Source organism: Polyodon spathula, chromosome 4 (genome assembly GCF_017654505.1).
Source record: "Polyodon spathula isolate WHYD16114869_AA chromosome 4, ASM1765450v1, whole genome shotgun sequence".
NCBI classification, from domain to species: Eukaryota; Metazoa; Chordata; class Actinopteri; order Acipenseriformes; family Polyodontidae; genus Polyodon; species Polyodon spathula.
Window position 1 is genome coordinate 66,241,995 of NC_054537.1, and position 16,365 is coordinate 66,258,359.

General features: G+C 38.2%; 1 protein-coding gene across 2 annotated transcripts in view; it reads left to right on the forward strand.

The window, feature by feature from the left end:
• The window catches only part of LOC121314768 (zinc finger protein 385D-like), a 75,034-nt gene that overhangs the window by 16,954 nt on the left and 41,715 nt on the right, over window positions 1-16,365 (forward strand). For both annotated transcript variants that reach the window (XM_041248417.1, XM_041248418.1), the window contains one exon: window positions 3,463-3,593. In XM_041248417.1, the coding sequence (XP_041104351.1) occupies window positions 3,463-3,593 (131 nt within the window). The remainder of the gene's footprint in view (window positions 1-3,462; window positions 3,594-16,365) is intronic.

Sequence of the window (16,365 nt, forward strand, 5' to 3'; positions counted from 1 at the left end):
TGATGCCATTTCTCTGCCACTAGCACTTTTAATACTCATTATGAGCTGGAGCATAAATAACGTATTTCCATAACTATGGCTCTCGACTGTAACATTATAAAGGGGGTAACACTATATTTAAGTCGAGTGAGTTGAGTTATCCATTATTTTAGTAGACTATGGTTTTTGACTTCAGACACCTTAAAGCTGGAACATAACTGCATGTATCTGTATTGTAAGACTAACTCTTTAAGTGTCTGGTGTCATTTATGTAAATCCAGGATTAGACTGATGCTTATTGTCTGTGCTTGAACAACTTGACCCGCATCAGCTGACAATACTCCAAGATTTATTATATATTTCTGAAAAGTATTCTGATGTTTGTCAGGTGATACTGTTAACAATAACAATAGTGCCATTGCACCTCAAGTGGTGGCTTTGACTTTATTTTTCTCTGTGTAGAAACATGGTATGGTAAACATTTCATGATATTACTTTTTTAAATGTGTTCTTTTCTTTTTGACAATTTGGAGAGGGACTAAAAAAAATAAAAAAACGTTCAACATTCAAAGCATTGTAGTTTCTTTTTTTTATTTTTAAAGATCTTCCTAAATGATTAACAATATAATAACTTGAAAGGTGGAGGTCTTTGTGAAATTTCTGGTTTCCTATTATGTGTGTCTGTGAATACAGTTTATTATTGTTAATGCAAGAACCTCTGTGCCACCTTTGACCCCTCACTCTCCTACTCTCAGCACATCTCTACTCTGGCGCGCTCCTGTCGCTTCTTCCTCAGCAACATACACAGAATTCGTCCCTTCCACACCGATGACTCTACACAGCTCCTAGTTCAGGTCCTGATACTGTCCCTTCTTGACAACTGCAACTCCCTGCTAGCCGGCCTCCCTGCCTCTGCTATACGTCCACTCCAACTCATCCAAAACTGTGTGTACCCTTCCTCATTTCTCCCACGCGACATTGCTGCTCTGCTCTCTGCATTGGCTCCCTATCGCTGCTCACATCCAGTTCAAAACTTTTGCACTTGCCTATCACTGTCTCGACCTTTCTGCTCTCTCCTATCTCCAGAACATTATTTCTCCCGACACCCCTTCTTGCGCCCTGCGCTCCTCCACCACCGGCAGATTAGCTGTAACACCCTCTGCTCCCCTGCTTCCAGAGCCCGCTCCTTCTCATCCCTTGCCCCTGAGTGGTGGAACAACCTACCCACAGATATCAGGACTGTTTAGTCCCTGACCACCTTCCAGCACCTCCTCAAGATACACCCGTTCAGACAGCATTTGTAAACCTCACAACTCTCCACTATATTGAACTATATGGCACCCAATTTTACCAGTACTTGCATCAGCTTGTACTTGCACTGAACTGCTCCATACCTTGCCGTATCCTGCTATTGTTCTTAATTATAACTACTTCCTGTATCTTGTACATGATTTCACTGTTATAGGTCCGTGTTCGCGTTTTTATAATTGTTCCTATTTGAAATCGTTCTTTCCCATTTATATACTTACTGCATGCACTTACTGGACTTTATTCATATAAGCAAATATTTTTTTTCTATAAGTTAACTGTTCTGTCAAACTCGCTCTTAAAGGGTACATAAGGAACTTTTTATTTTATTGTGTTGCTACAACTGTTTACATAAGGTGTGTGTATTGTTTTCATTTTTTTCTACATTTTGACCACTTTTTTAACTTTTAAATTGCATTCCCTGCACTCAAAATGGCTTCATATGTACCTGCATGAACCTCTCTGAACTGACCTCTCATGGATTTACCAGTGAGCAAGAGGATAATGGGAAATGTAGTTCTGAGAGGTCCATGCGGGTACATGAAAAGCCATATTGAGGTAAGGAATGCAATTTAAAAGTTTAAAAAAGTGGTCAAAATGTAAAAAAAACAAACAAACAAAAAAAAAACAATACACACCTTATATGAACAGTTGTAGCAACACAAGGGAACATGTAACACAATAAAATAAAAAGGTCCTTATGTACCCTTTAAAGGTAATTATTTACTGTATTCTTTATCTTCTTTGAATTTGATCTTATTTGCCACTGATTTTATTGTACTTTTATAACTGCTGTTATCTGTAATGTGATATTCTGCAATGTGATATTCTGTAATGTGATACTCTGTACTGTAATATTTTATAATGTGATATTTTATAATGTAATATTTTGCCCTGGATAAGGACGTCTGCTAAGAAATAAATAATAATAAATAAAAAAAAAATTTAAAAAAAAAAATATAATAATAATAATAATAATAATAATAATAATAATAATAATAATAATAATAATAATAATAATAATTACTAGTATTTACAGTATTCTTTTCCAGTCTGGCCTTACAGTAACATACTAAGCTCAGTGTGTGGTTGTTATGTGCAGTCATTAATCCTGTTGATCCCTAAGAGCATTTACTTTATTCAAATCACGGCAGTTAAGTAAAGTAAAGTATAGTGGAAGCATTGTAAAGCATAGCTAAGCATTGTAAAGCCCATATAGGTATAGGAAAGTATATAACCACATACTGTAGTATAGTAATGAGAAAAAATAAAAATATTCATGCACATTTACTGTGGTAATATTTAAGGGATGGGCTAGTCCTACCCACAGAGAACAATGCCCAAGACTCTTTTTGGAAGCATGGGAATAAATATTTCTAACTATCATTTTTCTGATGACATCAATTGTATGTCTAGGTATAGGGTAGAGCAGTGGTGTAGTCAAGCTGGTACTATTTTTTATAGGCAGCTCAGACATCATCGTTCTGTCATTGACATACATGTAAAGCATTCTGAAAACATGGAGAAAGTCACTTTGTGGAAATTAGATACATATATTACCTATTATACTCAGCTATGGCCAAAAGGTTTGCATCACCCTATAGAATTAACAAATTTTGCTTCATAGTTGAATGAAACCTGCTAAATAACGTTATAACATATTGTTACATACTGCTTCGTAGTTTCCCATATACAAAAATTTTGTAGTTTCTTTGATTACGTGATGTTAAATAAAAGATCAAAATTATGTTGATACATTGTATTTTTTTTGTAAATGATGTATTTTTTGTGGTGTTTTGGAACCTTTAGATTTTGGACTACACCACTGGGGGTATAGGAGTGGAATGATGAACAAAGCCAAATGTTTCTGGCTTCTACAGCATATAAAGCAATTTTTCATTTTTGACTGTGGTGGGACAAGTGCTTGATGAAAGACTATACATTATATTTGTAGCTATTACTTTTCCAAACTGAGATTTTGTTATCTTGTATCAATAACTGATTGCACATCAGAATAAATGCATTTGTTATTAAAATTGTGCTTGGGGCTTACAATTAAGCAGTTTTTGATTTAAATTACATTTTAAATTAATAACATAACCTTTTTGAGACAAGACATAACCTAAAATATGTTGATAAAAAATACACACAATCTATTTCTGTTTTCCACTGCAGGCAGTTCTTGTCAGAATGCAGTCTTACCTGCCCTGGTGCAACCACCTTTTCCTCCTGTGCAGCCAACCCTAAAACCTTTTCTTCCATTCCCATTGGATACTGCGGTCAACCTCTTCCCCAACTTTAATGCGGTAAGTTACATCATGCTACATTTGACCTTTGGAAATGCCTCATTATTCCTGGGGTTTTGTTTTATTTTTAAATACACGATGAAATACAGTATTTACAACTACAGTAGTTGCATAAACACACAAAAAATGAAACATCCAATTAGAAGTGGGATATTTATTAATTTGTTCTTCTTATTCATGTGCATATACAGTGCCATAGTAAGTATTGGCCCCCCTTGGACATTTTCACAGTTTGTTGTGTTACACCCTGAAATCTTAATGCATTTAATGATTTTTTTTCCCTTTGATTTACACAACCTACTCAACCCTTTGAAGAGGCAAGAGAATTTTTATTGTGAAACAACAGTTAATGAAAAAAAAAAAACCCTGAAATGTCTTGGTTAGATAAGTATTCAACCCTGAGTCAATACTTGGTAGAATCACCTTTAGTAGCAATTACAGCCTTAGGTCTTTTGGTGTAAGTCTCTACCAGGTCTCGCCCATTCTTCTTGGCAAAATTGTTCAAGCTCTGTCAAGTTGGATGGGGATCGTTGGTGGACAGCAATCTTCAAGTCTTGCCACAGATTTTCAATCGGATTCAAGTCCGGGCTTTGACAGGGCTACTCTAGGACATTCACTTTCTTGTTTTTAAGCCACTTCTTTGTCGCTTTGGCTGTCAATTGTTCTGCTGAAAGGTGAATCTCATCCCAGTCTTAGGTCTTTTGCAGATTGAAGCAGGTTTTCCTCAAGGATTTGTCTGTATTTAGCTCAATCCATTTTGCCCTCTACCCTGACAAGCTTCCCAGTCCCTCCGATGAAAAGTATCCCCATAGCATGATGCTGCCACCACCATGCTTCACAGTAGGGATGGTGTTACCTGGGTGATGTGCTGTGTTGGGTTTGCGCCAGACATAACGCTTTGTATTTAGGCCAAATAGTTCAATTTTTGTTTCGTTGGACCACAGAATCGTTTGCCACATCTTTTCAGAGTCTCCCACATGCCTTTTTTGCAAATTCCAAGCAGGATTTGACATGGAATTTTTTCACAAATGGCTTCCTTCTTGCCACTCTTCCATACAGGCTAGATTTGTGGAGTACCTCAGCTATTGTTGACACATGGACAGTTTCTTCCATCTCAGCCATGGAACACTGTAGGTCTTTTAGAGTTGTCATTGGCCTCTTAGTGGCTTCTCTGACCAATGCCCTTCTTACCTCTCAGTTTTGGAGGATAGCCAGCTCTAAGCAGATTCTGGGTGGTGCCGTATACCTTCCACTTCTTAATGATCAGGTTAGCTGTGTTCCAAGGGACAGTCAATACCTTTGCAATCTTTTTATACCCCTCCCCTGATCTGTGACTTTCCACAACTTTATCCCGGAGTTGTTTTTAAAGCTCCTTGGTCTTCATGGTAGTGTCTTTACTTTGAATGCACTACCCAACTGTGGGACCTTACAGGGACAAATGTATTTAATCTGAAACCATGTGAACCAGTTTTATTGCACACAGATCGACTCCATTGAACTTACTGTGTGAATTCTGAAGGCAATTGGTTGCACCTGAGCTTATTTAGGAGTGTCATAGCAAAGGGGGTGAATACTTATCTAATGAAGACTTTTCAGGTTTTTATTTTGAATTGATTCCCCCCCCCCCCCCATTTTTCACACATTGAAAGTGTTGAGTAGGTTGTGTAAATCAAAGGGAAAAAATCCCATCATTTAAATGCATCAAGATTTCAGGTTGTAACACAACAAACTGTGAATAGGGGGGTGAATACTTTCTATAGGCACTACATTTTAACAACAGATGCTTTTTTTTTTTTTTTTAACTATTAGCCAATGTTTTAGCAAAATCGATTGTTGTTCAACTTATGTTAAAATTCTTGGCGGATGATCCTGATCCCGTTTTTTCCCGTGGATGCTCTAGCATGCTGTATTTACCCATCTCTGCAGCAAAAGCATTGCTTAACTTCTTGATATACTGTAGGTTTCAGCATATTTGAGCTGTTACTGCAATCATACATTACAGTAATGTAATGACTTCAACTCAATGTAAGTTTAAGGAATGTTGTAATCGTTTTTGTGTTACAACAGATTATAATATGTTATTTTCTGATACAAATTGAACAAAGAAGCTGGGAGTGGTATTTTGGCTTTTTGAGTTCAGGACTGTAAGGAAATGTAATAATCCATACTCGTATTGTTAGAATATTTTAAATGCTTGGTATTTTCAATGGAGAGATATTGAGCACAGAGCTTAGGTGGGGTATCTTGGAATGCAGTGTTTGTCTCAATAAATTGCAGATTGACTAAAGGGAGAGCAAATCTGACCATTTATGGGCATTTGTGAAGGGTTCTTCTTGGTTGCATAGGGGGATGGAACAATCACAGAGATAACAGATGTAAAGGAATGTCTGTGAGGCTTAGAAACCTGCCACAAGTACAGTACAGTTTGAAAGCTAGGCTTTCCTTAACTGCACTGTGTGGGCTTGGTATGGCCCTGGTGTGGCTCGATTATACAGTGGAAAAGAGGCACCTGTCCCAACGCAGCCTGGCTTGTGACTCATAATTCAGCCTCCAAGACGGGACGATAGAACACCAACCCCGATATCTTTTGATGTGATTTCTCAACACAGACTGATGAATACCAAAATGTTTCCATTTATGAAAATGCACACAGGCACTGTTGGTCTTGGCACCTGGCCACTAGATTTGCTTTATGTCTATACAATGAAGGGGTGCCCTTATCTGCCAAACCTGTAATAAACATTGGAATGCATGAAAGACATTATAAAGCTAATATGTAATTTCAATGATGAAAAGCATGCTGATATTCTGCCTTTGTTTGCTTATCAGGTTGCATTAAAATTGAATGTAGTGACACATAATCAGATGCTAGTTATAAATATGGGTAAGTATGGTGAACTAGAGCAAAGTGATGGCTTTTTGTAATATATAATATCATTCAAAAGACCCTTAGCTGATGTACAACCCTACTCAGTGTTATCAGGCACAGTGTGTACTTGGAATCCAAGAATGAGCTTGAATTATTTCTAGTGGGGCCTAATAAGCTGCTAGATGAACAGCGTTGTAATATAATAAAACATTCTGTGTGAAGTCTTCAAGATTGTCCATGAGTCTCCAATTATTTCACACCAGTGTCAAGAGGAAATTAGAATGTTGTAAAAGTACTAGAGTGATTTGTAGCATTCTAATCTTGCTGTTGATTAATGTTGCATAATAACTAAGCAGTATTTATATGCAAATGGTGTAGTAGATTAATTGATTACAGATTGAATGTTTAAGAATTTTTAAGAATTAATCACATCCATTTTTAAAGCTACAGTAACTTAAGACTGAAATAGAACACATTTTGGACTACCTTACCTTACTAATGTGAAAATAGCCTTAGTGCCCAGCAAACTTTATAACTTGTGGAATTTATCTAGTGCCACTCCTGATTATCTGCCATGAATTAATGCAGATAGACAGCCCATATTGATGATTTTTTGATACAGTAACATGTGGTGTTTACAGTTCAACACATAGGGTAGTTTTAGGCTTTGCATATACATCATAATGAATCCCTGCTCTCCCTAAGTGATTTAGGGTTAAAAGTAGCTCTTTAGTAGTCCTCCTCCTGTACTTCACGATAGCGTCTTCTGTTCTTCGGTCATCTACCGAGTAGTATCCTGCAAAGGAGCTTCCTGTTTGGTGGATGAAAGTTCTGAGGTAATGAATTGCATATATTTATTTTAGTATTACTAAACGTATTGTATCGTGAATGGGGGAAGGCAGCAACAGGGCTGGGAGGTGACATAATCGCACACGAAGACATAAGCCCAGTATATACTCCTTGCAAAGGAGCCTGCTCTTTTGTACAGCAGCATCAGCGCTTTAGTGCGTGAGGTCCCGGGTTCTCCGCCTGTGTGTGGATTGCCTCGCCCTGTGTGATGCGCCTGCCTGCATTAACCGAGATCGCTACATTTGTGTCAGAAGTGGATGCAGGTACACCGGCACGCAGTCGTAGGACTTTAGCCTGGTGAGCAAGTCCAGGGTGGACTTGAGGTTGGCAAGGGAGAGTGTAGCGTGCACAGGGGAAGGCAGCAGCAGGGCTGGTAGGTGACGTAATCGCACACGAAGATGTAAGCCTGAGATACGCTCCTTGCAAAGGAGCCGGCTCTTTTGTACAGCAGCATCAGCGCTATGCTTTAATGCGAGAGGTGCCGGGTTCGCACCCGCCCTCGGCCTGTGAGTGGATTGCCTCGCCCTGTGTGATGTGCCCGTCAGCGTTAACAATATGTACACCAGCTCCATCTTACAGGCTTTTAAAACATTACAGCTAAGTGTTAGATAAATACCAGTACAGTTCTAGATCTTACATTTAATACCACAAGATTAGGAAGAGAAAACAGTTTAAATAAAGAAAATGTGCATTGTAAGTGACTTGTTTGATTTAATTTAAAAAATACACCACTGCCACAGCTACTGCTTCTTCAGCAATTCATATTTCCTAAGCTGTTTAAATTCATGTTATTAGTGTGTTAGAAACTCATTTTGACCTGTAATCTAATATGGCTGTGTAATCGGGCGACATTACATACATGGGTTGTGATTGTATAATACTGAGGCAGACACAGAGAACTGGCTGTTGACACACTGCACAGTTGCGCAGAGTTAATAACACACAAGTGCTGACACTAGGGTACCAGCAATGGTAGCCAGAGTGTCACATTTAATAAAGAAAACAAACCAAAACAACGCTAAAAATAAAAGTCTGCCACACAAATGATCAGCACTAGTCACACTAAAAGGCACATCCTGCTCCAGGAACCTACTACTCTACGCAAACCATCTCTCTACTGTTTTGGGATCAACATTCCCTAAAGTGACCTACTTCTGGGCTCCTGGAGTTCGACATCCTCACGCTGACTTCAAATGGCCTTTTCAAACGGCCTTGGCTGGGCAATGCCTTCACGAGCTCCATCTTGGAGTGGAAGGGTTTTGTATAGTAGTTCCTGCAGAGTGGACGCTCTTTTCCTTGATGTAAACAAGGTTCCCCTCTGCGTAGTGTGGCGGTGCAGTCACCTCATCAATCACCCTAACCACCATTCATGAGATCAGTGTGGATGTTTTTTGCTGGATTATTTAGCTTTCAGGCTTACTTATTCTGGCTCAGTATAGGTGCTTCCTTTTGTTGTTGTTTGTTTTGTGTTTTTATATTACTTCAGCATTGCTAGTTTTGGACAAATTATAATTGTATTTCTCTGTGAACATTTTAGAAGTTTTCTTCCATTTTAGTTTATATCATTTTACATATGTATTTAGTTTATACCATGTCACCAGACTAAAGTGCTTGAGATAGGTAGTACTACCATAGTGATAGCTTTAGTAGAGATTCTCCAAGCACTGCAGAGAAAGCAAGAGAGTACCAGGGCAATATTATTTACATTTGGTATCACTTTTCAGAAAACCGCCTTCCCAGCAATGAAGAACAGTACTTCCTCCAAAGCCCATAGAAACAAGAGGAGCTAGGGTAGGGAACCCTGTGATGGAAACAGGCAAAATTCAGTTAATTCAAGTGAACGATAAAGGGTTGTAAAATAGGGGTGGATAAAAATGTATCCTGTACGAAAAATGATGCTCACAAATGCAATGGAAATACTTTCCAAGTGAATTTTAGGAGAATTTTAGGAGGAATTTTAGGACCTTCAATTATATGGTGCATCTCTACATGACCGGGCACTTAATTAAAGTGTAATGACACATAAGCATAAAGAACATAAGAAATTCAAGAACGAGAAAAGGCTATTCACCTCATCTATGCTCACTAGCATTGGTGCCAGTGGGGGTCTGTTAGCACTCAGGAAAGGAACAACCAAAAAAAATCCTTGGCTAGATGAACCGCCCTTCCTCCAGGTGACTAGCTAAAGGTCTTATTGTGGTCACAGAGAGGGATACAATATTGTTCATGACAGCATCTAATCTTTTATTTTTTATTTTTGAAGAATCCTATAGTCTCTTCAGCAACTGTCCAACAGCCTGTTCCACCCCAATTTTTCTGAAAAAGCTCCTTCTCCAGCTTCTACCTGTGACTCCTAATTCTTTGTAACCTGTGAAAAATAATTCGCAGCAGTTATTTTGTTAAACCCCTTGGCAATTTTAAATACCTCTATTAAGTCGCCTCTGACTCTTCTTCTTTTTAGGCTATAAACAGTAGATTAACCTATTTCAATGTATCTGCATATGACGTGCCTTTTAACACTAAAACCGTCAAGATTTCAGACTACATTCAACCGACGCACCCGCAAAATGTGCAGCTCCATTTTTAAATGAAAAACAAACAATCGGATACAACTTAATATTTTTATTTAAGACACTTCATGCGTAACATTTTCAGAGCAGAAACACCGTATTTACATTGAAAACTAAACTTGTTTCTTATTTTTTTTCAAAAAGAGCACATACACACATATGCACATAAACATGAAAAACTTTAATAAAATAAACTTTACGCAATAAACTTCTATGTAAACAGGTGTAAAAAGATGTACGCACATATGAAATTCTAAAACATAAATAACTAGTTATAAAAATAGCATAAAACAAAAATAGAACAGAGTTCAAAGGCTTTGTCTGTTCAGTTCTATTACAGATTTCTAAGTAAAATATATGCAGAAAACACACAAAGGGTTAATAAACTGCCATTTAATAGCAGCACCCACATAAATCATTTTTAAACCTGTTTTGGACAAAATTTTTTTATATAATAGATATATTATATATATATATATATATATATATATATATATATATATATATATATATATATATATATATATATAAAACAGCGCTTGTGAAAATAAATTGGACCTGACTCGCCTTACAAACGCTGAATAAATGGACTGCAAAGGGTTAATAAAGCATTATAGATGGTTTATAACCATGCAATAGCCATAGACTGAATTACAGTTTTATAAAGGGGACAGTTTTTAGCCACTTATTTTACTTTGGGATGTTTAAACGTAATTCAGTATATGGCTATTACATGGTTATAAACCATCCATAGTCATTTATTAACATTCTATAACATAGTTATTAAGCATACAGATTTCTAAAAACAACATTAATAAGCAGCACCTTAATATAAAGTGTTACCAACTAATTTCATATATAAAAAATTGGATCGCTTCCACCCATTATCATTAACCGCTTAATCCTTTACAGGGTTACGGTGAGCTGGAGCCTAACCCGGCAGACGCAGGGTGCAAGGCAGGACTACACGTCAGTCCATTGCAGGGCACCATACACACACAGAGACGGTAATTTAGAATGAACTGTGGGAGAAAACCCATGCAGAGAACATGCAAACTCCACACTGACAGACCCCTAGGCCGGAATCACACCCAGGACCCTTGCGCTGTGAGGCAGCAGCCACCGTGCCGCCCAATGAATAGCTTAGTTTAGCGAAAGTTTAGAACATGTGCTTTGGACCTTAATGACGATTGCACTGGAAAGTTATCAATTACAACTTTAAAAACACACAGGGATTCAAAATGTTTGTATAAAACACAAATATACACACAGTCACATAACTCTTTGCTAAAACATTTCAAACAATATTTAAGAAAAAACAACTTACATTTTCATAAAAAAAATTCTGTGATAAAAGTGGATCTGTTGTAGACAGTACTCGTGCATTTCATAAACCAAACCAAATATTCCCCCTAGTGCTAAACAAACTACAAATCCCAGGATTCCCGGGCTCTGCCACATGATGTCTCTTAAGATCATGGCTCCTGAGGATGCGTACACTGACACTGAGGCCGATAGACTCACTCAAGTACCAGCTGCCTCTCAGTCTAAATGTCTCCATACACTGGATGCAATGTGATTTGTCCTGCGATAAAATGGTACTTTTGCCGCAACATTACCTTTCACACCACTGGCGACAGGCACAATCAATGTGATAGGTGACTCTTCTCCAGTTGTGTAGTCAGCTAGAAAATAATCACACGCACGATAGTCTTGTTATACAGTTAATAAAAACTAAAAGTTAAAAAAAAATTTAAAAACAGATACAGAACTGCACTCAATGACAATTCAACCCTGTGTATCTCACTTGTGTTCACACAAAATCAAACCGACTGACCCGGAACTTACTGCCTTGCTCACTTTCTTGCGGCGACACAAATAAATTCCAGCTCCGTCAGTTTGATTTTATTTGAATACAGCAAATGATGTCTCTTTCATGGGCAGCAAAGCATAAACACAAGAAATGGGAAGAAGAAGAATGCAAGCAGCAAAGGGGGGCATTAGAAATATTTTTACAAATCAGTGCTGAAAACCCTGTACCGCCGAAAACCTTCTCCCTGACCCTGGAGAACGAGCATGTTCTTTAACGAAGGGTGTCAAAAAACACCTCCAATCAACAGTAAAGCAAGGACAGCTCACTGCCTTCACTGTATTGGCGCTTGAGAAAGAAGTAAGCCATGTTAAACTCCATTTGGTGTAAAGTTGCCAACTGTCCATTAAGGCCAGTCAGTAAAAAGTCACATTTTAACACTAAAATGTAAATAAAAATAGATTTTTATAGCAAGAGAGTGAACTACAGCCATAAAATGTTTGGTCCTGGGGGAGCATCCCACTTAAAAATGATTGGTCCTGAAAGGGGTGAGAAGAAAGATATCAGCATTCGCTGTCAGTCAAAAATATCCTACTGCAATGGCAGCTAACAACGAATTTGAATCTCAGCGGCAACTGACACGAGTGAAATTCGACTCCGCTGGTGACTTGAGAGTCTATTCATAGGCTGAAACCTGATTAACTATGCAATATTCATGGTTTCACTAATGTATGAAATATACCTGGATGATACATTGTTAAGACTATAGTATAAGGAGGGTGAACTGCTTTTAGCTGGAGTGCTTAAAATCAGATTTTTTGTTCTTATATAAGTTACTAAGTGCCAATGATTAATTAGGGATGTAACAGGTTATACTCTGGCTAAATGGCAACTTCTTAAAACCATATTTTTTTTGTAATTAAGTTTTTATTAAGCAAACACACCAACAAAAAAGCAATCCACAATACAAAATAATCAAGAACGTTATATGAACTAGATAGAACCCCCTCCATCCACCCTCTTCACCTCCCAACCTCCCCACAGCATGCCCCCACAATATTGGAAAACTGGTGATAAACTTCCTACAGATTACTGGCACTGTTTGCAAAGTGTGTAGGTTTATGCCCATGTGTTTTCAGGTTTGGGAAGTTGAGCTGCCCACAGTCGATGTCTTTTTCAAACACCTCTAACTTTCTTTCAACAGCCCTGATGTCCCCACGCATGCTTTCAGCTGTTTTGCCAAAACCCTGCAATTTTTGGTTCAGGACATTAAAATGTTTGGTGAAGTCAGTTAAAAAATATAAGGTTGTTAAGCCACACAATATCAGTGAGTTGTGGATATTTTTCCCCTTTTTTCATCCATGAACAGCCTTATTTCATCTACAATCACCCCAGCACTCGTCCTCGGCTTAGCCACCTGACATTACTGTACATCAGTAACGTTGAGTACTGTGACTGAACCTCATCAAGAAGCTTCTGACATTGGCAGAAATTCAGAGCTGTAGCCATGATGTAATGTACAATCTTTGTGACTATCTTAAGGATGGCATCCAGTTTCTGGCTGCTATCTCTAGCTGACAAGACTTCCTGATGGATCAAACAATGAAACAGGACAACTGGATGTTTTACCTGGATAACAGTTTCCAACAAGTTTTCACCAGCTGCATAATACACAATTACTGCTAACTTTGCATGTTTACTGACATCAGTATTTTCACCCAGACACAGTGAATAAAACTCAGATTTTTGCAATTCACTGGTGAGCTGGTGACTAACATCTTCAGCCATTCGTAGGATTCTGTCTTTGACAGTATTTCTACTGAGTGGCACATCTGTGATGTGCTGCACATTTTTATTATTGTTAAGGAAGCCATGAAATAAAGAACCAGCACTAGCCAGCATAGCACTCTTGATATATTCACCATCTGAGAAGGGCTTGCCATGCTTTGCAATGCAAGGAAGTTTGATACTTTCTCACTGCCCTTTCAAGGAATTCTTTCCTTTCACTCTCATGAAGGTCTGTTATATTTTTGCAGTTGGTGTCGAAATGCCTTTTCAGACTTGAGGTTTGAGAAACAACATTTTCATTACAAATAACACACAAAGTTTTCCCTTTACTGTCAATCATTCCAAATGTCTCTGTCCAACCCTCCTGGAAGGATCTACCACTGTCTGTCTGAAGTTTAGCTTTTTTTATTGTGCTCATTTTCTTAAACTTCACTTTTCAGGTAACTGATGAAATTTTTTTTTCAGCAGCAAGCTGAAACAAGTTGTCTTACTATCTCCTTAGGACAGGTCTCTATACAACAGCAGCTTGCAGCATACCTATAAAAAAAATAGTAATATTACCCACCACATTTTAAACCCTTCCTATCATAACTGTCAGGCCCATGGCCAAACATACACTATCTCTGTCTTCAACCCCATCCCACTCCTTTTCCCCTTTATATTTCGCTGGGCACTTAAAGTCAGTCTCCCTTCACCTCCCATAATTACCTCTCGTCCCCTGAGAATTCCCTTACATTCCTCATCTCCTGCCCTTTAGTACACTGCCACATTCTAATCTACACTCACATGCTGTTCTTTCTGTAGACTGAGGCCGGAGAATGCGGCTTGGTAAAAGGCAATGTGAGACTACTACATTGTGGAGCAGTGGGAGGCAAAGCGAGGCAGCAAGACCAATCAAATTCTGACCAAAAAAAAAAAAGATTATAAATATGCAGGTCCCTCACTCCATTTTTTGCTCACAGATTATATTATATTTTATTGTAAATTTATAGACATAAAAAAGCAACAGTATTAGTGCACTTCACAGGGACGCATCAACTTTTGCATATGTCCCTTTTTATTTTGGGCAATGAGAATTTTTAATCCTTAGTAAAATCAATCAATCTTAATTTTATATAGCACCTTTCATAGTGGAACACCACCTGAAAGCACTTCACAGCATACTAAAATAATAATAGTGCATAATACAATGAATACATCATTTGATTTATAGATTGCTAAACTACAGTGAAATACATAAATCACATTTCATCACTGTGACAGAGACAGACTGATTCTTAGTGATAAATCTCCCTCCTGACCTGTAAGGGCGCTGTGTAAAGGTAACAGAGTGCCCTGGACTGGATGGCCCGGCAATTCATTCCCAGGGTTAGGTGGAAGTTGGCCACCTAGAAAGGGGGCACAGCTGCGGCATATTAAGTCATCACTCCAGAGGAAAAGCGATGCACAGATTGAAGGAGAAGCAGTTGCACTTGCTAACCAAGGGGGCGTGACTGAAGGTACAAAAAGGGGATGTGGCTATGTGATCTGTTCCTTTATAATGGTTAAGCTAAACCGGAAGGAGTATTGTGGAATTATCGTAAGTGTTTTGTTTGTCGTGTCTAAAATCTACTTGTTTGTTGTTATTAGATGGCTAACACGATCCAGAGCTGTCGCTACAGGCCAGCAATAAACCCGAACAACACAGCACCTTGTTCACGAGCATAACGATAATCACTGTGGACTTGTGAACATGTGTCTTTGTGTGTGACTACTGTTTATTATTTACAAACTGTGTCTTATTATTTCAGGACTGCAACCTGTTGTTTTGAAACAGTGCAATACACATTACTGTGTATTGCCTGGGATTATAATTTGTGGTCAGCAGACCAGGATTATAAACAATAAAACCTGTTTGCCACAATCACACATTAAGTTTGAGAATTCAAATGCTAAACTACAGTAAACAAATCACATTGCATCATGCATTAAGTTCAACAATTATAATACTAAACTACAGTAAAAGAAACAATCACAACGCATCAAACAGTAAATATAAGAAGTGTGCTTATTTGGCGCACTGCTTCAGTAACCATAACCCTGACCATAATTGTTTTTTTTTTTGTTTTTATTTGCAGTTGCACACAGTGGCAGCCATTACCAGTGTACTGTCATTTTTTTTTCAACTGTGCTTAGGGTGACCACCTTTTCAAAATGCAAAAACGGGACACCTGCCTTTTTTACTTTGTTTTTTGTTTTAGTTTTTTTTTTTTTTTGGGGGGGGGGGGGTTGTGTTATCGTGTATTTACACAATTTATAATGTATGTTTAATAAAAATTCAATATCAATTTACCAACCTTCTTCACTGCACATTTACTAAGCCTCCAATCCTCCAATCCTCCACTTTGGGAAAGGGAAAGGTTTGACAAGGGAACGGTTTAAGAATTAAAACGGAGTGAGACCTTTAAGTTCAATGCAAAAATACACGTGTTACCGCCAGTGAGACCTGCAGAAAGACCTTGCAGTCTCACTGCACATTCTGACACATGCGAAAAGTTGTAAATATTTTTAGAAAGGGATTATGATTTTTTTTAGATTATTTTTAGATTATGTAATTCTGACCTATTTTAGGCTTGCAGACCCGCGACTGACCACAAATTGTTTTGGAGTATGAAGCATGAATGACTGTGGCCATTTTTCCAATTAGTACAGGAGGTAAAGGGCAGCAAAATTCCACAAGCATCAGGCTAACGATCCCTTCCTCCTGCGTGTCCCGCTGACACACCCATAGCTGACCTCGTTTATATTTGATCCTCCATGGGACAGAGCTACTGTTTTTGAATAACTTCCTGGTCCTGGATTGCTTGAATAAAGCAGCTCAGCAGCATAAACAGTCAACCATGAACG